At 40.5% G+C, this 21,822-nt stretch overlaps 1 protein-coding gene across 1 annotated transcript in view; it reads left to right on the top strand.

Moving 5' to 3' along the window:
- The first annotated feature begins 9,861 nt into the window (after positions 1 to 9,861).
- Positions 9,862 to 21,822, top strand: part of ENPP1 (ectonucleotide pyrophosphatase/phosphodiesterase 1) — a 92,832-nt gene continuing 80,871 nt past the window's right edge. Inside the window, exons 1-2 of the mRNA XM_049785016.1 lie at positions 9,862 to 9,929; positions 10,230 to 10,971. Of these exons, the coding sequence (XP_049640973.1) occupies positions 9,862 to 9,929; positions 10,230 to 10,971 (810 nt within the window). The remainder of the gene's footprint in view (positions 9,930 to 10,229; positions 10,972 to 21,822) is intronic.

The raw sequence follows: 21,822 nt of genomic DNA, 5'->3' as shown, positions 1-21,822 counted from the left end.
GTCATTGGTTTGAATCCCATATGGTTTGATCCCATATGATCCCCGAGCCTGCCAGGAGTGATTTCTGAGCATAGAGGCATGAGTAACCCCTGAAAGCTGCGGGGTGTGATTCCCCCCAAAAAAGTGAAAATCATATAAGTGGGAGACTATGGCATAAAACTTAGGGGGTCAACTGTAGGATAGAAGGGTCATATACAAGATCAAAAGGACTGTACTTGAAGAAAGGTTGAGAAACACACTTTACTTGATATTAATTGCATTAATTGACATGAAAATATGTTTCCTAGTCTTTTTATGAAAATAAAATAAGTTGGGGCCGGGCAGTGGCGCTAAAGGTAACGTGCCTGCCTTGCCTGCGCTAGCCTTGGACGGACCGCGGTTCGATCCCCCGGTGTCCCATATGGTCCCCCAAGCCAGGAGCAACTTCTGAGGGCATAGCCAGGAGTAACCCCTGAGCGTCACAGGGTGTGGCCCAAAAACCAAAAAAAAAAAAAAAAAAAAAAAAAAAAGAAAAGAAAAGAAAATAAAGAGGATAAGACATATCAATCCCCTTTATTTTTAAATAAAGTGTAAAAATAGGTGGTTTTGCTATGTTGTTGTTGTGTTTGGGCCACATACAATGATGCTCAGGAGTTACTCCTGGCTCTGTGCTCAGAAATCACTCCCTGCGGTGCTCAGGGAATCACATGGAGTGTCAGGGATTAAACCCAAATTTAACTCATGCAAAGCAAGCACCTTACCCACTGTACTCCCTGGCCCCCTGGAACTAATTTTTGTTTTCTTTTTTTGAAACATGTTCAGAAATTTTATTTATTTTAATTAAAATTGCTGAATAACTGAATAACCCAAGTGAAGTGAACACAACAGTCTCTAAATCCTAGTGCTTACTTGTAAATAAGTGGTAAATAGTAGTTTTTATTATTGATTGTTGTGTATGTAAATATTTTAGGGGATTACTATGTTACTCACCCTAAACTGATTGATGATTGTGCCCTACCCTAGGGTGTGACCTGGCATTCTGCCCCCACCCTAGGGTAGTACCTGATTCTGCTTCCACCATTGGTTGGTATCTGATCCCACCATTGGGTGGTACCTGATTCTGGGGGATGAAAACAAGGGTCTGTGGAAGGCCAGGGCTTTTTGGCTGGAACTGAAGCTGAGTCTTTGGACTTCAGTCTTGTCCACCGAATAAAGCTAATATTTCCACGAGCCTGACTGTCTGCGAGCTGTTTACCCGCCGTTTCACCTCAGAACCGTCGGCTAGACAGAGTGGCAGACGCGTGCTCCGAGCTGGAAGAGAAAGGCCTCATCCTCCATCCTTCCATCAGTCAACCTCTTCAGGGGCTGCTGACTTGCAACAATTGATCATTGTTATTTTCTCAATAGAATATGAAGCATCTATAATTAGTTGTATCAATGCTTATTAGATATATTCTTCACTTTATTTTATTCTCAAAAGAAAGCAACTTCATTTCTCAACTGCATGGTAGCCTGTTCTGTTATCAGCTGTTGTTTCTCAGGCAGTCCCAATCAAGATTTACGAGCATAGCAGGAAAGTATGTTGAGTAAATCTTTAAAGATGTTTTTTGTTTGTGCTTGGGATAATTACGCTGTGTTTTTATTATAACAACTGTGGGGGAGCAGACCAGCAGAGTCTGCTCATTTGGCTGTCTTACTCTAATCTGAGGATTCAATAGTTTCTAGTGGACACAATTTTCTTTTTTTTTTTTTTTTTTGGTTTTTGGGCCACACCCGTTTGACGCTCAGGGGTTACTCCTGGCTATGTGCTCAGAAATCGCCCCTGGCTTGGAGGGACCATATGGGACGCCGGGGGATCGAACCGCGGTCCTTCCTTGGCTAGCGCTTGCAAGGCAGACACCTTACCTCCAGCGCCACCTACCCGGCCCCTGGACACAATTTTCTAATGTGATGCCAAGAGTACATATACTCCTAGGAGCTAGCAATGCATGATCCCTTATTATAAAAAAACTTTCATGTTATTTAAAATCTATTGTTTACAAAGTTTAATTTTTCTATACTGAAGTAAATACAAAAGCAATCCAAAGAACTTATATTTTTTCTATATTTTAAATATTTCTTCTTATGAAAATGTTTTTGTAAAAGTTTAATTTTAAGTTATGTGAGTAAAAGCTCATGGCATTCAGTTTTGCTTGTTTTTGTCTATAATATGGGAAGTTTTTATTTCTAGTATTTCAGATCTCAAATTAAATCTAAACGGTGTATTTGCAAAATATCTTGATGTTGATTTTCTTGCTCAACATCATTGAGACTTGCTTTTGTTTAGAAGTCTTCAGTTATGAAATTTACTGAGTTTTCAAAAGACATGTTTGGACCCATTTTCAAATATGTATTTTAAAAAACATTGTTTCCTGCCTTCAAAATGCAATAATCTGAATCATATTTCTAATATGTGAATTACCATTACTTTCAAGATTTTAAATTATTTTTTGACTTGTAAATTAAGATAATCCATGATCTCTAGTCTTTTTTTTTTTTTTTTTGGGCCACACCTGGTAACGCTCAGGGGTTACTCCTGGCTATGAGCTCAGAAGTTGCTCCTGGCTTGGAGGACCATATGGGACGCCGGGGATCGAACCGCGGTCCGTTCAAGGCTAGCGCAGGTAAGGCAGGCACCTTACCTCCAGCGCCACCGCCCGGCCCCATGATCTCTAGTCTTAAAACAATTTCCAGCAATGTTGGATAGTGAACAAGAATTTAGAGTTATCATAATGTGTAAACAGAAGCTCATTAATGTGAGAGATTAAAAATAGATGTGTAACTAGTGCTCATTTTATGACTCAAGGTCAATATATTTCATTGTTTATCTAAATATGGATCTTAAAACTAACAAAATTCAATTTCAAAATTGTTTGAGTTTGTTAATGCAACTTTTTGTAGCTAAATCATGCCAAATCTTGGTTCTTGCACTAATTCTTCAATGAACCCATTTCTGACCACATACTATGTCTTCAACAGATTGATTTAGATTCTCTGGTTACATATTGTAATATTTATTTTAAATTATGGTGTTAATTATAATTTTAGAGCATAATTGACAGGATTCATTTGACTGGCTCCCTTCTCTAGAACAGTCAAAAGATACTTTTCTATTATTCTCAGTCTATAATAATGCTAGCTTATATTGTGGTTGCCTCAACTGCCTTTACTACATAATAATATTACAACTATGTCTGGTGTGAAACTCTTAAAAGACATAAAATCTCACAGATCAAAGCACATAAGAAAATGAGAAACTTTTGTGATGAATCTGACTACATGGGTATGAACTTTTCTCAGAATATATGGGGTTCCCCCTTCTACTGATTCTCAGAGAAATAGGTTTTCTGAAATAGACCACAGGAGGTGTAAATAATGTTAGTCATGAGAACTCTGGCCTTCTCAATTGAATTTGGTAACTTTTTATGGACTTTCAATTTATTGAAGAGTTTCTCCCTCATAGTTCTCAAAATATAGTATTTCCACTATCTATTAACATTTCCATCTTCTCTACTGGACTAAGAATTTCTTGTGAGAATGTTATTCCCGTTACATGCCTTTATCCCAGGTGTTTCTAGAACAGTCTTTGATGTATAATAAGCAAACAACATATTGCAAGAAAAGTAGTATTTAGCATTATGCATTAATATTCAAATCTATTTGTCAGACTAACTATATTATTTGGTCATTATATAGTAACTTACTAAGTACATAAATGTACTAATTTATTGTCTCAGTTTAGATGGAGTAAAAGTCCAAAGGCTTTGTTTATTTATTTCCATAGAATAATCTTTGATTAAGTGAAAAGAATTGACATGGAATTAGGGAGAGTATTTGGTTCCTAAGTGAGTCTTAAATTTTCATCAGTTTTCCTGTCTTTCAGTCTTACATTCATTTCTTATAACAAAAGTACACTTGGTGGCTGAACATTTTACTCTTAAATCTGGTTGTAACTTAACTCACTTCATTTCAAGTTTAAGGTTAAATTTTTTCTTTATTATAAGGGAATTTTTCAGTTTTCTTCACCTAATGTGTTATTATAATAATTCATTTTTCTAATTTTTGCCCTAGTCTATTTATGCCTTAAAATAGTGTTTTGTTTATATTTATGTTTTTAAAAATAGCTTGTTTGCACTGGGCAAGCTTCATAGACTCAGTCTCTTTTCAAATGAGATGTAAACCAAGCAATAAAAAATCGTGGGTAAACTGGCCACTCAGCAGAAAATTGACAATCTTGGGCGGAGAAGGCAGGACAACACCCTGCTATGTCAAAACTATGCCTGTTGAATCCATCATCCAGAATCATTGTTTTGCCTGTAGCCCCATCTCATCACCTTTATACCGATTCTCTTTGGGGACAGCAAACTTCAGGCGTGTCAGTTTTTGTGCTGATATCACTAGGGCTTTTTGTAGTGAGGTCAGGCATACTCCTTCTTCCAGGAAGCCTAGCAGCTGAGAACATTCCCCTAAAAGCTTCAGTATCAGTAATAAATCTTTGAATTTATGGACAACGTAATTTGCTTGATGCTGACATCCCTATTAGAACACAAATTTTTTAATATAATTTTTATTTTGATCATAGTGGCTTACATATTGTTGACAATAATATTTTAGGTACATATTTACAAAAAATCAGGGGGGATTCCCATCCCCAAATTGTCCTCCCTACACCTCCGTTTTTGTCCTACCTCCCATTTCCTCTTCCCTCACCCCCAGGGCGGCTAGAATATGTGGTCCCCTCTGTATCTAACCTACTACTTAGTAGTCTTGCATCTGTTTGGTCTTGCTGCCTCCCTTATTTCCCCCTCTAAGTGGAGGCAGGGCTAGCTAGTTCAAGTTGCGTGGTTTTGCCTGAAAAAGAGAAAATAAATAAACTGGGGTAAGAGTCTAATACCCCGAAAATGGGCAGAATCTTTCTAGAGGCTCTCATCATCGATTTGGGAAATGAAGGAGAAAAAGAAGGTGAAACACTCCACCAGTACCAAAAGACGTGTCAAATATCCAGTGAGGACTCCAGCTATATCGATAAGCACCACAAAAAAAAACAGATAAAAAACAAAACAAACAAAAAACAAACAAACAAAAACAAACAAACAAAAAACACGCCGTGGTCTTGAAATAAGAAACATGGCATAGCACATAACGAAAGAAAAGAAAGGAAGAGAAAAAAAATAAGAATAATTCGGGACAACAATTTCAATAATCACATCCAAACAGAGAAATCGACCAAAATAGCTAGGTAAATAAAAATAATAACAATAATAAATGAAGGTATATATATATATATATATATATATATATATATATATATATATATATATATATATATATATATATATAAATAACCAAGGTTTTGTGTTTTTTGTATTTTTTTTTCCCTCCTGCCCTGGCACAGTAAATATTGGGGTCATTCGAAAAGGAATTCACTTGGTCTATGAGATATGGGGTTTCTCCGTCCTTGGAGTGTACTGTCATGGGATCAGCTCTAGACTTTGCTCAGGATCATTTACTCTCCCGGTGATGTTTTTATTTATTTTTTTTTGGTGTGTGGAAGACTTCTGCTCTGTCCAGGGTGATACAATCAGAGCTCTGTGTTTAGAGGTCTCAGTATCTGTACAGATCCTGAGGTGGGACTTATGGTGAAGTCAGTCTTTGTGAATCTAGAGGTTCTGTTACCTCAGTGTCATTTTAATCCATCTTCTGTGGTTGGTGATCTTGGTCTTTGCACTGAACCTAGGATGGCATCTAGGATAGCGTCTTTCTTTGTGCTTCCAGAAGCCCCTTTCCGTTACAATTGTCTCTGCCGGACCTTTGGAACTGGGGATCATGCTTATTGTGCAGGTCTTAGTTCAAACCCTAAACTAGGGCTTTTTTATTGGTCCCAAGATGAATACAGTCTGGTCGTGGTTCTAGCAGCCAGTCATCTGTAAATCACGATCTTGGCTTTTGGACCTATCGAAAAGTGCCACGTCTTCTGGTTTTGTCTTGTCGTTAGCTGGTAAAGTAGGCTAAACTGCTCTAAGGTCAAGTTGTTCACATTTTCCTCATTGTCAGGATATCATGTTAGAGCTGGCCCTTGTTGTTGACCCCGCAGTATTAAGACTGTCCCAGATGGAGTTTGTTTCCTGCAGCTGTTGTGAAGAGCTGTGCCGTTTCTATGTCGGGGATCAAGGGTTCAAGGCTGGATGAATGGTATCTAATCACCTGAGGTCTGAGTTGATTCCACATGACATATTTTCAAGGTAGGAGATATCCCTGTATTGTAAACAACTATGAGTTCCTATCTCTAGTAGATAAGAGCTCTTTTTTTTTATATGTAAGATTTCCCCTTTATTTGGTGTGCCTTTGCAGGGGGAAGTGGTGCTACATTATATTGCCGGTGTATTTGGGGGTGGACAGAATGGATAACAGAAATAGGTCACATACCCAAAAACGATTAAAAAAAAAAAAAGGAAATAAAAGTGTATGTGTTCGCAAATGTATATGTAGGGCAAACATTTAAAAAAATAAATAAATAAAAAAAAAGAAATAAAATGAGTTAGCGAAGTTTTTAAAGGACCAAAGTGGTGCAAAAGACTACCTTACATTTGGGGGAGAACAGGTAAAGAGGTGGTGGATTACAGGTCTTATGCCTATGTTGGAAGTACAGTTTTTCCCATTGTCTTTTGGGTTTTTCTTGTGGTGTGTGGGTTCCCAGGCATCTTCCAATCACACCCCGTGACCTTCTTCAGATTGGTAAAAATTTGCGGCAGGGAGGTCTTGGAAGAGTTCTTGCATTGGGGATACTATTGGACCTAAGTCCGGTTTCAAGAAACAGTCCACGTTAGGGGGAGTTGGTAGGGAGGGTCTCGCAGCATGAGTCGGCAGGGGAGTTGGCTGTCTTTTCTTGCAGGAGACGAGGTGTGGGTTTGACTGGGTGTCCCCTCGCCTGGGTGCTGGGTACTGGTTCGTTGGGTAGGAGGTCGATCTTGATGCCTAATAGATTAAGGACTGAGGGTGGAGAGTTTTAATATGGTGGGAGATCTGGATGGGATTGAGGGGTGAAGGGATAGTTGGATTTCCGGGGGGGGGAGAAAGGGGAAGGTATATGGGAGGGGTATGAAGGGAGAGAAAAGAGAAAATACCTTAGAAAGAAAAGGGGAAGAGCAAGGGAAAAAAGTAATGAGAAGAATAGAAAAAAAAAAAAGTAGTGAGAAGAGAGGAGAGAATAGCAAGGGAATGCTGGTTTGGTTGAATGTGTTCGAAGAATAGAGCCTGTAGTTTAAGTCTGTATGTCACAGGTACTGCTTCGGTGGTCTGACTGGTCACGTGCTTCAATTCCTAAAAGAAGGTATTACCTAGAGATAAAGTGTATGTTAAAGAGTTTTCTTGTGGCCATCTCGTAGTGCAAGCAAGGTATGGTATCCCGTGTGGTATCCCGAGTTGCCACCTTAGTTTGTCCGCCCTTTGTATCCAAGGGCGCCTGTGGACAGAAAAGCTGAGAGGTTATTTAAATTATAGTAAGATAAAGGGATTAAAACATAGTGTTATGGTATGTTGCCATTGCAGTCTGTGTTTTCCCGTGGTGTTCTATACTTGTGTTCCTGTTTACGATCTCTAAGGGATTATTGTGGGCCTCTGTTGTAGGAGTCTGATTACATACCTGTTCTCTCTATGTTGCTGTTTCTGTTGTTGCTGTTTTCTTTGTGGTATAATGTGTAGTCAAGAGTTTGCGTTGTTCCTTTTTCATGTATTTTGGACTCTGCTCCCACGTATATGTTGACTATTACAGTGTTCGGAGTTTCTACCCTGTTAAACCCTGTTATATGATTGTTAGGTATTAGTTGTGTATAAAATATATGTTCTAGGTGTTTCAGAATAGTGCTACCATTCTGTGTTTATCTTTTGTCTTCTGACTTACTTCGTTTAACATAACATGATCTAGGTCCATCCACGTTGCTGCAAAGTCTGTGATTGTATCATTTCTGACTGCCATGTAATATTCCATTGTGTATATGTACCACATCTTAATGATCCATTCATCTGTTGTTGGACATCGAGGTTGGTTCCAAGATTTGGCTATTATACTGAGTGCTGCGATAAATAGTTTGTTTTGTTATTTACTTAAAATCTTTTCTTGAGGTGACAGAAATTAATTTGATTACTTTATTTAATCACTGGTATTTACAAGCTTGTTCATAATTCAGTTTTTTTTCTCACAGTTACAAAGTTATTCATGATTGAGTTTCAATCATAGAGTGTATAACACCTTCACCGGTGCACATTTTCTGCCACCAGTATCCTCAGTTTCCCTCCCATCCTTCCCCTTATCCTATCCTTTGCATTCCTCTGAGATAGAGATTTTTCCTCTCTCTCTCTCTCTCTCTCTCTCTCTCTCTCTCTCTCTATCTCTCTCTCTCTTCACTTTTATTCATTTATTTTCTTTTAGACACTGGTTTGCAATATCATGCATACCATTTGAAATAACAGTAACTTATACTGTAGTTTATATTGTATTTTGCTGCTACAATAACTTCATGCCTCTTCAGAGTATCAGTTGAATGTTTAGAGTGACCAGGAAAACACCCAGTTGGCATAAGCAAAATAAAGACATGTTGTGTTGCCCTTGTGCCAGACCCACGTGGCAGATGTGTTAGATTTGATTTGACATTTAAAGTGTCGAAGAAAATTGTTTTCCTGAAATTTTTAGATAAAATTTTGCAATCTTGTGAAGTCCATAAACATCTGGATTTCCTGTTTCTGTTAAAAAATCTACTTGGTATTGTAGACTACCTAGCCCTAGAATCCTGCCAAATTAATGGTTTTGTCTTGAACAGAGCATGCACAAGTTCTTGTAAAGGGAGTACTTTGCTTACTGATTGGTTTCTGCTGGCATCAGAGTGACTTAAAAACATTTTTTTTTTTTTTTTTTGGATTTTAGCCACTATCAACAGTATTCAGGGGTTACCATTGGCTCTGCTCTCGGGATTCACTGTAGGAGGGGTTGTGGGACCATATAGGATGTTGGGGATCAAACTCAGGTCAGCGACATACATAGCAAGTGCCTTACCTGCTATACTATCTCTCTGGTCTTGTCCCTGTGATTATTTTGACCCGATGGTACACTGACTTTCCAAAGGTGAAAATTATTTACTTGAGAATTCTTTACTATTTTGGGATATAAACAATAAGCATCCTGTTTGATTAGTTAGGTTTAAAATTGCTCTGGAATATATCTGTTGAATTATTCTTAGAGGTTTTGCTACAATTTGACCAATATCTGTGAAACATATCTTTGTCCTTGAATCTGCTTTTTGAAACAAGGGAACATTTGGAGTCAAATTGTAGTCATAAAATTATGTTTGACTATGAAACAGCAAAAGTGTATTTCTCTTGGGTGGCGTTTAAGCTAACTATAGGATGAAATAAGTAAACAACAAAAAAAGAGTCCACTAATACTTATTTTGAGGGATGCTCTTAACTACTTCCAGATGTTGGTTACTCTTCCCACCAAAGTCCCATAATTGTCTGGGTTTCTTTATTACGTGTATAGGGAGTAGTTTATAGGTTTTGTTATAACTCTTCACCCTCCTTGAAGATACAGAGAACCACCTAAAAAAAGACATTTTTACATTTGTCTTCGGTATGACAGGTTTACTTGGGAACCAAAGAAGTGAAATAGAAGCTTCATTAATCAGTGAGTGAACGAGCACATAATAACTAAAAAGCACCTCAAGTCAACCTTTATAAAGGGGACAAAACTTTCTATTGTTTAAACCTGTAATTTCTTAAAATACTTGTATATGACTAAGTTTTCAAAGCACATGGAAGTTGAATTACTTGAAGATCGTATGACTGACGTTAATGGATATTGAAAAACCCAAAACCCAGAAACCGAACAGTTGGAATTTCCTGGTTTCTTACCCGGACAGGTAAGGTTCACTTTACTACACACTTTTCATTCTTTGAACTGAGACAAGACATGCAGAAACGGTGAATCAAATATCACTAATAAGTACTACTGGTGTTCTAGTTTAACGATGAATTATTGTTTTTGTAAAAAATGTGTATGTCTATTTACTGGAACTGAGGAGATGGCTCAGGTGACAGTGCACACGCCTGGGCCATCGCGCGCGGGCCCTGTGCTATCAGCTGTGCTTACGGCCCCCTTACAGGGACTCTGGGTGCGGCCTTCATGAAGACTATCTGCATTAATCTCGGGGTCATGCAAGCGGTTTGGGGGACACGGAGAGTCTCAACGAAGCACGAAGTAACCAGGGCCGAGGCCGAGAAGGGAGGCGGTGTCAGCTCTGCCAGAAAACGTTTACTCCTTTGCGCGCGTCTGTAAGAGCGGACGTTTCCCGCCGGGCCGGGCCGGGCGCCTCCGAGCGGGGGGTGGCGGGCGCGGGGCTCGGCGGGGAGAGCCGGTGGCCGCGAGCGGGACGGGCGTCCCCGTTCGCCCGAGTGCGGAGCGCCCAGGTCTGCCCGTCCGGGCGGTGGGCGGCGCTCTATTTCGGGGCCCTGAGGTCACGCGCCCCAGACACACTCGCCGCTCCCGCCCGGCCGCGGGGAGCGGGGTGCGGACGCGCCCACGCAGGGCTCGAAATACCCGCCGCGGGGCGCCCCGGGAGACAGGAAGGCCGAGCCGGGCGGGCGGCGGGCGGGCGCTCGGCCAGGGGCGGGCGGGCGCAGGGGCGGCGCGCGGGGCGGCGCGGGGCGCTTAAAGGCGCGCGGGCGGCGGGCCGGGCCGAGCCGGCGGCGATGGAGCGCGGCGGCCACGGCGGCGGGCGGCGGGAGGGCCGGGCGGCGAACGGGCGCGACGCGAGCCCGGGCCCGGCGGCCGGCGAGGCGCTCGCGGAGCCGCCGGCGGCCGCGTCCCTGCTGGCCCCGCTGGACTTCGGGGACGCGCCCGCCGAGAAGGCGGCGCGGACCCGCGCGGCCAAGGACCCCGACACCTACAAGGTGCTCTCGCTGGTAGGTGCCTCGCGCCCCGGGAGCGAGCGAGCGAGAGAGGGAGGGAGGGAGGGAGGGAGGGAGAGAGAGAGAGACAGAGAGAGAGAGAGACACAGAGAGAGAGAGAGACAGAGAGAGAGACAGAGAGAGACAGAGACAGAGAGAGAGACAGAGACAGAGAGAGACAGAGACAGAGAGACAGAGACAGAGACAGAGAGAGACAGAGACACAGGGAGACAGAGAGAGACAGAGAAACAGAGACAGACAGAGAGAGACAGAGAAACAGAGACAGAGAGAGGAGAAAGAGAAAAGAGGAGAGGAGAGAGAGGAGACAGGAGAGAGAGACAGAGACACAGAGAGACAGAGAAAGAACAGACACAGGAGAGAGAGACAGAAAGAGGAGAGAAGAGAGGAGACAGAGAGGAGAGAGGATTGAGAAGAGAGGAGACAGTGAGGAGACAGAGGAGAGAGGAGAGAGAGAAGCAGAGAGACAGAGAGGAGAGAGAGACGAGAGGAGAGAGGAGAAACAGAGAGACAGAGAGAGGAGAAAGAAGAGAGAAGAGAGAAACAGAGAGAGGCAGAGACACGGGGAAAGAGAGACAGAGACTAAGAGACAGAGACAGGGAGAGAGAGGAGAGGAGAGAGAGAAACAGAGCGAGAGAGAGCGAGAGCGAGAGCGAGAGAAAGAGAGAGAGAGAGAGACAGAGAGACACAGAGAGACAGAGCGCGACAGAGAGACAGAGCGCGTCTTTGCCGGCCGACGCGGACATCGCCGGCCTCCGCAGCCGCCCGCAAAGGGGCTCCGACGCGCTCGCGACCTTTGCCCCGCCGCCACCTCGGCCAGCTCGCGGGCGTCCGGCGGGCCTGGAGCCGGGCGGCGCGCTTCTCTGCAGAGCGGCTCCCGGGGGCGACGGGCTGCGGCGTCGGGTCGGGGACCCCTGCTCAGGGACCCGCTGGACTCGGAGTCCGCGGGCTTCCCGGAGGCGGAGCCGCAGCCTGCCGCTGGCTCAGGAGCCTCCGGATCCCCGACTGTCTCGGGCTCTGCTTGAGAACGAGCCCTTGACGCTCTGCCAGGAGCTGCTCACCGGTCTGCGTATCACGCCCACGTTTAGGACGATTCGCAGCAGGGTTCTTTATGACCGTTTTTGACACTGACATGTGCTGTTTGTTTCTGATATTTATGAACGTTTAAGATGAGTTGTCCGGTCTCTCAACCGTAGGTTACTCGGTTACCTTCCCCTCAGAAAGCACCGTTCCTCGGCTGCCCTGCCTGACCGTGGCCGAGCCTCAGCCAACTTCTGTCTTCCTCCCAGAGACCATAGTCGGCCTGGAGTGAGAGTCCCAGGGGCTCGGGTTTGACACCCGCAGTAACAGCAATGGCAGAGGCCTGCTGTCACTCCGAATCTCTGTCACAGTTCATGTTCTTACGAGGACGACATCTGCACCGAACGTCAAGTAGATTTATTGTAAGGATCCAATGTGCTGAAATACGCGGAAAATGACTAGGAGACTGAGTCATTTTTGACTAGATTATCTGTAAGTTAACAGATTGTGGTCTGGTGCATCTTCCAACAAAATTCTCTAATGTGTGGCGATTGAGCAAGCTGCGTAGCGAATGTCCTTTCTGATTGATAAGTACTTTTATTTTAACTGTAATTTGCCTATCAGGAGATATTACAGTAGTTCTCCGAGAAGCCAGTATTCCTAAAGAGACATTATTAACTCTTGGTACTTAAAAATAAGCTTAAGGTTTGAAGAGTATATTTTCCAAGCTGTAGAATGTATCTTAAAGGCATGCTTTTGCAACTTGTATCACTGTTTGAATTTAGAACACGCGATCGTGAGAAAACTTGACTATTTAGCCCTGACAAGATCATGACTTAAAGAAGGGTCCGTTTTCTTTTAGGTAAAGCTTACCACAGTGCAGAGTATCCCATCATTGTCTAGGAAATATGTATGGTAGTCTGGCCTACTCTTAAGAAGTTGCCGATTTACAGTTGCTAAATTTTATTTTTAAATCTGTGCTACTCATTTACTTACGGGTCTCTAAGTATCACCAATATCTATTCTGCAGTCTTTGCTGTCAGAGGTTTTATTGGAAGTTCATTAAGCACTGATGAGGCAGCTCTGGTCTTTTTTCATGGGTGTCCTTGGACAGATTTAGCACATTTTTGAATACTGCTAACTAACACAAATGAAGTCGGGATGGATACTTAACTTCATCGCTTGATGACATAAGGTGGCACATGAACTACACCAAGACCCTTGCTGTGTTTTTGAAACTCTTAACCGACTACACTGACGTACACCTAGACGTCTTTCCTTTTCCTCATACCTTTTCTCGATGCCCCCAAACTTCTTCATATTAATTAGCACTGTCAAAGGAAACCAAAAGGAAGTTGACAGTTACCATCAAAGAGCCTTGGGATAGGTTTTCTAGAAAAAAAAATCTCATTTTTTTCAATTTTTTCAGATTAAAATAATTCTTTTCAGAAAGCAGAATTGGGGAATTAATCTCAGCTGAGATTAGGTCCACTATTACATAGACTTCATATACTGTATATTTATATTATATATAAATAATACATATTATTTAGCATGTAAAGAAAGAGTTGTCTTGCAGAGAGATGATTGATGGCATGATTTTGGATTTTCTGAAAATATTGTAGACAACTGATGTAGGTCTGTGGGAGCATGAGGAGAAGGGAAGAGTCTCCCTTGCCCGTTCTCCCATGTGCTGTTTAAGCCCAGGGAAGACGACCCTACTCTGTTTTGTGGCTGTTGCCAAAGTTTCTAGATGCTCATGCTAATGCTTTGAACCAGAAAGCAGAAAACATCAAACAAGTATTAGACTCTGTGTGTCACATGTATGTAACATATTGGATGCCTTTCCTAATCCTTCTAGATTAGGATTTGATCTGAAATGTAAACTTTGTATTGATTGAACTTGAAGTCATTTGTTCATCCTAAAATGTCCCTGACGTTTGCTTTAAAGTGACATTGATTGTCTCTTGGTATTACTATACTGTCTTTTATTTTTCTTAAATCTCACAGAGATGAGGGCTGGAAAGACAAGCCCATAATATGAAGCTTACCACAAAGAGTGGTGAGTGCAGTTAGAGAAATAACTACACCAATAACTGTCATGATAATGGTAGTGAAAGAGAGAAATAGAATGCCTGCCTCTAACACAGCCTGGGGGTAGGGGTTGAGGGAGAGGGGGGCATTGGTGGTGGGAAGGTGGCACTGGTGAAAGGGGGTGTTCTTTTTATGATCGAAACCCAACTACAAACATGGTGCTTAAATGAATATATTACCAAAAAAATTAGAAAATCTGAAAAACAAATGGCATAAAATAGTCAATCACCTTCTAATCATTTTCTCCATTCTCTGAGCTCTTTGGTAGAATGGTGTCTGTTGGTGAACTCCTGCTGTATCTGTGAGTACAATTACCTGAAATCTTGTAAAGGGATTTGTGTGTGATGCTGAGTCAAGACTTCCTTTATTTGATAAGAAGGTTCGATGTAAGTAACAGAAAGTGGCTTTTTTCCCCCCAATGAGATAGATATTTGGGTGTGAAAGTTATTGTTAGCTTTCCTCCTATGACATACCTTCTTGTTTTCAGAATCTGGCATGGTATAGTCAAGCTAGTTCTTAATCAGATTTTGGATTTACATGTTATTTTGTTTTTAAATTCTAATCATAGTTTAGCTTGACCTCAAAATTATCAGAACATGAGAATGGAGAGATAGCACAGTAGGTAGAATACTTGTTTTGAATGCAGCCCAGTCAGGTGCAATTTGCAGAACCCAATAATAATCTCTCAAGAATTACCAAATGTGGTCCCAAAACGAAAATGAAAACAAATCCATAAAAACAACCAGAGCATCTTAGAGGCTAAAGTCTCCTTTTGACTCCTTATGGTATTTTTCCCATGTTCTAGGGCAAACGTTTTCTAAGTACCCAGTAAAATTATTGTTTGCTAATGGAAATAAGGTATGCTAAACTCAGTGTTCATTTTGGTTGAATAATGAACACACTGCATTTCTGTTTAGAACAAAGGACTCTTCCTTCCTTCCTTCCTTCCTTCCTTCCTTCCTTCCTTCCTTCCTTCCTTCCTTCCTTCCTTCCTTCCTTCCTTCCTTCCTTCCTTCCTTCCTTCCTTCCTTCCTTCCTTCCTTCCTTCCTTCCCTCCATTTCTCCTTCCCTCCTTTTTTGTTTCTGGCCACACCCTTTGGTGCTCAGGGCTTACTCCTGACTCTGCACTCATAAATCACTCTAGGTGGGCTCATGGGACCATATGAGTATTATAAATCCTGATAGACCCTGTGCAAGGCAAGTGCCCTACCTGCTGTGCTATTTCTCTGCCCCCTATCAAGTGACTTTTGTTGGGGTAAGAACAGGCTTTGGGGGTAAAATAAAAAGAATTTATGAATGTTCCAGACATTTTTGAACCCTGAGTTCATTTTGAACTCACTATTTCTGAGACCAAACAGAACCTCTTTTATTGATGACTCCCCTACCCCGCGTCATTTATATTTTCCATTTACTACTACTCCTCATAGAGACACAGCCATCGTTTCAGCACCTGTGTTCCCCCCATCCCCAATTCCGTTTCTTTGCTTAATGTTGGAGACAATTAATAGTTTTGTTCTCCTTCTATCATACTGTACTCATGATTCTGAAGAGAATACCATATTGAAGGATTTCAGGCCTCATATAAAACATAAAATAAATATTTAGAAGGACTAGGGAGATGGTTCCAAACACTGGGAGTACTTGCTTCACTTGTGGGTGTCCCAGAATCGTTGCTCAGTGTCTCAAGGTCCCTCTGCATGACCAGCAATGACCTCTGAAACAACAAAAGTACTAGAGACACTTACGCTTTTTAGAGTATCTACAGAACATTTTATCTATTAACTCTTATATTTTGGTCTATTTTTTTTTCTTACCAGCTCAATATTAAAGCAAACTGAATATAGTTTTTTGTTCAATTTTGTGTTGTGTTTGATGAAGATAAGCTAAAGGCATGTATGATTTAGCTAATGTAACTTAATGGTGATTCATAACCATTTCTTTTCTGTTTGAAGAGAGAGAGATTTCAAGTTCCAAACAATTTAGGAATAAGTAAGCCTTTAGAAACAACTTGTAATTTGGGATTTGCCTTTATTTAAAATCATTCAAATATTATTTTATTTAATATAAATAAACAACCAAAAGTAAGTAAGGGAGCAAAGAGAATTTACCAGGAAGCAAATATCATCCCCTTGCTTTCTTAAATTCTTGAATATCTGGATCTGGAAGAAAACAAATTTTTGTTTTTATCACGAGGTATTTTGTTATAACAGCATAGGCTAAGATAGAAAGGGAGTCAGAAGGTCCTTGCTTTTAAGTAATAATTTCAAAGTTAATTATAAATCCATGGTTCATTTACTCTTATTTTCAAAAGCAATGGGTTAATTTTTTTTAAACTTTATTGATTGATTGCTTTTGGGGCCACACCCACCAGGATTACTTCTGACTCTGTTCTCAGAAATCGCCCCTGGCCAGGCTAGGGGAACATATGGGATGCTGAGAATCAAACCGGGCCCCCCTTGGGTTGGCTGCATACAAAGCAAAGCCCCACCGCTGTGCTATCTCTCTGGTCCCAACAATGGGTTGAATTAATTTTTATTTAAAAGCCCCACAATAAGTAAATACTAGGTTAGTGACAAGACTTTTTTTTTTTTTTTTAATTTTTTTTTTTATTTTTGGGCCACACCCGGCTGTGCTCAGGGGTTACTCCTGGCTGTCTGCTCAGAAATAGCTCCTGGCAGGCACGGGGACCATATGGGACACCGGGATTCGAACCAACCACCTTTGGTCCTGGATCGGCTGTTTGCAAGGCAAACGCCGCTGTGCTATCTCTCCGGGCCCGTGACAAGACTTTTAATGAGGATTTTAATTTTGTACTAATATGAGTGTCTTCCTATCCAATAGCCATTTGTAGTGTGTGAAGGCATTAATTTTGTGTTATTGTGAATTGATAGTGTGTGAAGCCTTCTGCAAGGACTTCTTTTGGTTTGTTTGTTTTGGGCACATCTGGTTACTCCTGGCTACACAATCAGAAATCACTCCTGGCTTGGGGACCATATGGGACACTGGAGGGATCAAACCGCGGTCCGTAATAGGCTAGCGCCGGCATGGTAGAGGCCTGCTGCTCCTCACCACTGCTCTGGCCCCTGCACGGACTTCTTTTTTTTTTTTTTTTTTTTTTTTTTTCCGTGGCTATCCAATTGTGCCAACACCACTTGTTGAAGAGGCTTTCCCTGCTCCATTTAGGATTTCCTGCTCCTTTATCAAAAATTAGGTGATTGTATGTCTGGGGAACATTTTCTGAGTATTCAAGCCTATTCCACTGATCTGAGGACCTGTCCTTATTCCAATACCATGCTGTTTTGATAACTATTGCTTTGTAGTACAGTTTAAAGTTGGGGAAAGTAATTCCTCCCATATTCTTTTTCCCAATGATTGCTTTAGCTATTCGAGGGTGTTTATTGTTCCAAATGAATTTCAAAAGTGTCTGATCCACTTCTTTGAAGAATGTCATGGGTATCTTTAGAGGGATGGCATTAAATCTGTATAATTCCTTGGGGAGTATTGCCATTTTGATGATGTTAATCCTGCCAATCCATGAGCAGGGTATGCGTTTCCATTTCCTTGTGTCCTCTCTTATTTCTTGGAGCAGAGTTTTATAGTTTTCTTTGTATAGGTCCTTCACATATTTAGTCAAGTTGATTCCAAGAATTTGAGTTTGTGTGGCACTATTTGCACGGACTTCTTAATCTGAGTTTTTATCTTTTTTTTTTTTTTTTTTTTTTTTTTTTTTTTTTTTTTTTGGTTTTTGGGCCACACCCGGTGACGCTCAGGGGTTACTCCTGGCTATGCGCTCAGAAGTTGCTCCTGGCTTGGGGGACCATATGGGACGCCGGGGGATCGAACCGCGGTCCGTCCTAGGCTAGCGCAGGTAAGGCAGGCACCTTACCTTTAGCGCCACCGCCCGGCCCTGAGTTTTTATCTTAATAGACTTTAAAATGTACTATAAAATAGAAAAGTAGAAACTAATATTTGGAGAGTTAATTTTTGTGTACATAGCTTGTTTATGGATTGATATTTTCTCATTGTGCTTGAGTAATTTTACATATATTTAAGTGACAAACACTCTAGCACTGGCAGAATTTATATTTAAGGACTACGATGAGCACAAATCTCTTTAGTTTCAGAAGCCTATTCCTGGAAAGTGCTTGCTTTTAGAGCTACTTTATTTCCCTTGACATTTAGAAGCATCTGGAACTTATTATCTTTCAGGAAAAGAGAGAATTGAAAAGAAACTTGAGTAGTCTTTAATTTCTTTAAATTTTTATTTATTTTTAAAAAATGTATTGAATTGCCAGGAATTACAACGTTACAAAATTATTCCAGATTGAGTTACAGGTGTACTGTTCCACCACCACTTTGGTCTATCCAGGCCTCCAGTTCACCTCCCTTCCAAGCCTGTCACTGTGTCAGACATTCAAATGTTGTTGTTGTTTTAATGATGCTGTTAGGCAGCAGAATAAATTCAGGTATCATATGGGATTTTTCTAAAGTTATCATATTTCTCCAGAATATCTTTATATTGTATTGGGGAAATATGTTTTTGAACAAAAGGCAACAAAGATGCAACAAAATTTCAACTAAAACATTTGTTCTCATTGTGGTTTGTGGGCTCCTCTGGGAGCCAGAGGAAATGTGAATTCCAGACTCTTAAAACAAGAGGAGAAGCCATTTTCTCCTTTTCATTATTCTGACATTTATGCTGATTATGATTTATGCTGGTTGTTATGTTTTTGTTTTTGGGCCACACCCAGCAGCACTCAGGGGTTACTCCTAGCTCTGTGCTCAAGAAATCGCTCCTGACAGGCACTAGGACCATATGGGATGCTGGGAACTGAACCCAGGTCCATCCCAGGTTAGCTATCTTTGAGGCAAATGCCCTCCCACTGTGCCCCCCTTATTCTGATAGTATTAAAGAAAAAGCTGCTGGAACCTTAGCAGAAATTAAATAAAAATAAATTTTACTTAAAAGAATGTACTAGAAAGGAGCCAGAGCCATCGCATAGCATGTCAGAAGCATGTGTTGAACACAGCTCACCTAGGTTCGATACTCATCATCCCATAAGGTCTAAGAAGCACCACCAGGAATTATCTGTGAGTATAGAATCTCAAGTCAGCCCTAAGTGCTGCTGGATGTGCTTCCTCTAAGTAAAAGAATGTACTAGGTAAAGTACATGATAATGTCATTGTAAAATAACAATGGAAGAACATTAAGTTTCAATCTTAAATTACTTGTCTTATTAACACTCCATCTTAACAAAATCAGCAGTACACATATAATACTTTTGGTATATACTCAAGTACTTCTGTTTTCTGGAGGAAAAGCAATTGTGGATTGGAGTTGTGAACTAAACCGCTCCCTTCTCCCACCTCCTGGAATGCTTTTTATTTGAAAGAATAGGGAGGAGACAAAGTGATTATTCAGATTGGTGTAGTAGATGTAACATTTTAAGAAATAAATGGTGTTAACTAACTTATTACATCAAGGAAGAGAAATGAAGGTAACTGTTACCATGATAAAATCTAAGCTTTCAAATAAAAATTAGAAATTTGGAAAGTTTATAGCAGTCCTTGTTAGCATGACAACTTTTCAGTTCTTAAAGGCTTCTGGTCAAATTGATGGCCATAGCAAGAAATGTGATTTACAGAAAAATATATCTATGGTATAATGTTTGGGATTTTAAGATTTGAACTATATGACTCATTTTATAAAGAACCAACATGATTTCCAAAATTATATATAATATAAGTTTTATTCAAAGTGCAAAATACATCTATAGTCAATTTAAAATAAAGGCCAAGACTCCCTTGAAAATAAAGAAAGGGCAAAAAGTGGAGAAAGGAAAACCCTTTTGATTGATAAATGATGATGAAAAACCTGTATAGTCACAGATTAAATATATTAACCAAAAAAAAAAAAAGAAACTAGATTAATTAACTAGAAATAAGTTAAAGACTTATATAAAACCTGAAACCATAATTAACTAAATAAATTATGCACATTTCATGAATAGTCACTGCAGGGATGCCTTTGAGTATTTAACTGAAATAGTAAAGAAAAAAAGCAGAAGTAAATAAATTGGGTTATGTAAGACTTAAAGCTTTGTTTTGTTTTGTTATAGCTTCGAAGCCACATGGGTGGCTCTAGTTCTCAGGGCTTATTCCTTGCTCTGCTCAAGGTTGATTCCTGGCAGTGCTGGAGGGATCATGGGGTGCTAGGAATCAAAACAAAGGTCAGCTTTATGCACCTGACCCTGTGTATAATCTGGCTGACCTCAAGGATTTTGTACGGTGAAAGAAACCACTGCAAAAACTAAAAGGCAATTATGACCATAGAAAATATTTGTACCTCATAAACACACCAAAATGTTACGAGGAATCTATACAATCCAATGACAAAAATTATTTTATCAAATGAAAAATGAACAGAAGATTTGACTAGGTACATCTTCACAGAGCCATACAAATGCTTCAGCAAATATGTTTAACTTATTTTACCATTTAAATAAGTGCAGCCAAGCTTCAGTGAGAGCAGTTCATATCTGTGAGAATGTGCTGTATCAGAAAGATTGGAAGCAATGTTTTGTAAATTTGTAGGGAAATACTGGTAGGAATAGAAATGGGTACAGCAATGTAGAAATTCTTTAAATAACAAGATTAAATTTTGCAGCAACATGGATGGAATTTGAGGGCTTATTATAAGCTTAGTGAAATAAATCAGAAAGTAAAATACTATTATGAGGTTGTTTCTTTTTTGTTTGTTTGTTTGTTTTGTTTTTGGGTCACACCTGGCAGTGCTCAGAAGTTACACCTGCCTCTGTGCTCAGAAATCATGCCTGGCAGGCTCAGGGGATGGATGATATGGGTTGCCGGGTTTCATCCCAGGTTGGCAGTGTGCAAGGCAAATGTCCTACCACTGTACTATCACTCTGGCCCCTTTTTTTGTTTGTTTGCTTATTTGATTCTCACATGCAATAAAATAACAACGCAGACTAACAAAAGACAGCAAAGCATATTAAGATTGAAAATTTGGAGGGTTATTAGATGTCACTGAAACTGTATGGTGAAGGCAGCAAACTGGTGTGCATAGACATATACTTATAGTGAGGTGGTGCTTTACTCCTATAGTACTGTAGATGGTGAAGCAGTTCTATTTTTATTTAATATCCTTTGTAGATTCAAAATACCTTTATATCTGTTACCTTGTGGAATCTAAGTCACAATTCTGCTGCTAACTCTGTGCTCAAATAATCTATGGCTCAGAAAAATTGAAGTACTTTTGCAAAATCACCAAATTAATAATTGTATTAAGCTCATCTGTGCAGCTCATTGATAAATAATTTTGATATCAGAGAATTGAATTTAGTTCCCTGTGGTAGGTATTTGAATACAGGCCTATGATTTGCTTCCTGAACTCTACTTCTATGACCACCAAATACAAAAGGCAAAACCACACTAGGTGTTATGAGGAGAATACCCTTAATGACTTGTCACTTTTCTTATTACTGATAAGCTTCAATGTGATTGCATTTTTCATTTACTTCAAAGATGCTACATTTATGGCACCCAACTTGTGTGTAGACTAGCATATAGCATCACCTTCTTGGCCCTTTTCCTAGACCTGTTGAACCAGGTCTGATTTCCAGGGGTCTCTGTTAAAGGTTGAAAAGCAGCATTTCAGGGGAGAATGAGTTGGTATAATAGAGACTTTGAATATTTCTTTATTTGGAAGTTCTA

The sequence above is a fragment of the Suncus etruscus genome, chromosome 12, assembly GCF_024139225.1.
Source record: "Suncus etruscus isolate mSunEtr1 chromosome 12, mSunEtr1.pri.cur, whole genome shotgun sequence".
Lineage (NCBI taxonomy): Eukaryota > Metazoa > Chordata > Mammalia > Eulipotyphla > Soricidae > Suncus > Suncus etruscus.
Note: the sequence above shows the minus strand (reverse complement) of the source record. Positions and strands in the feature narration are given on the sequence as shown.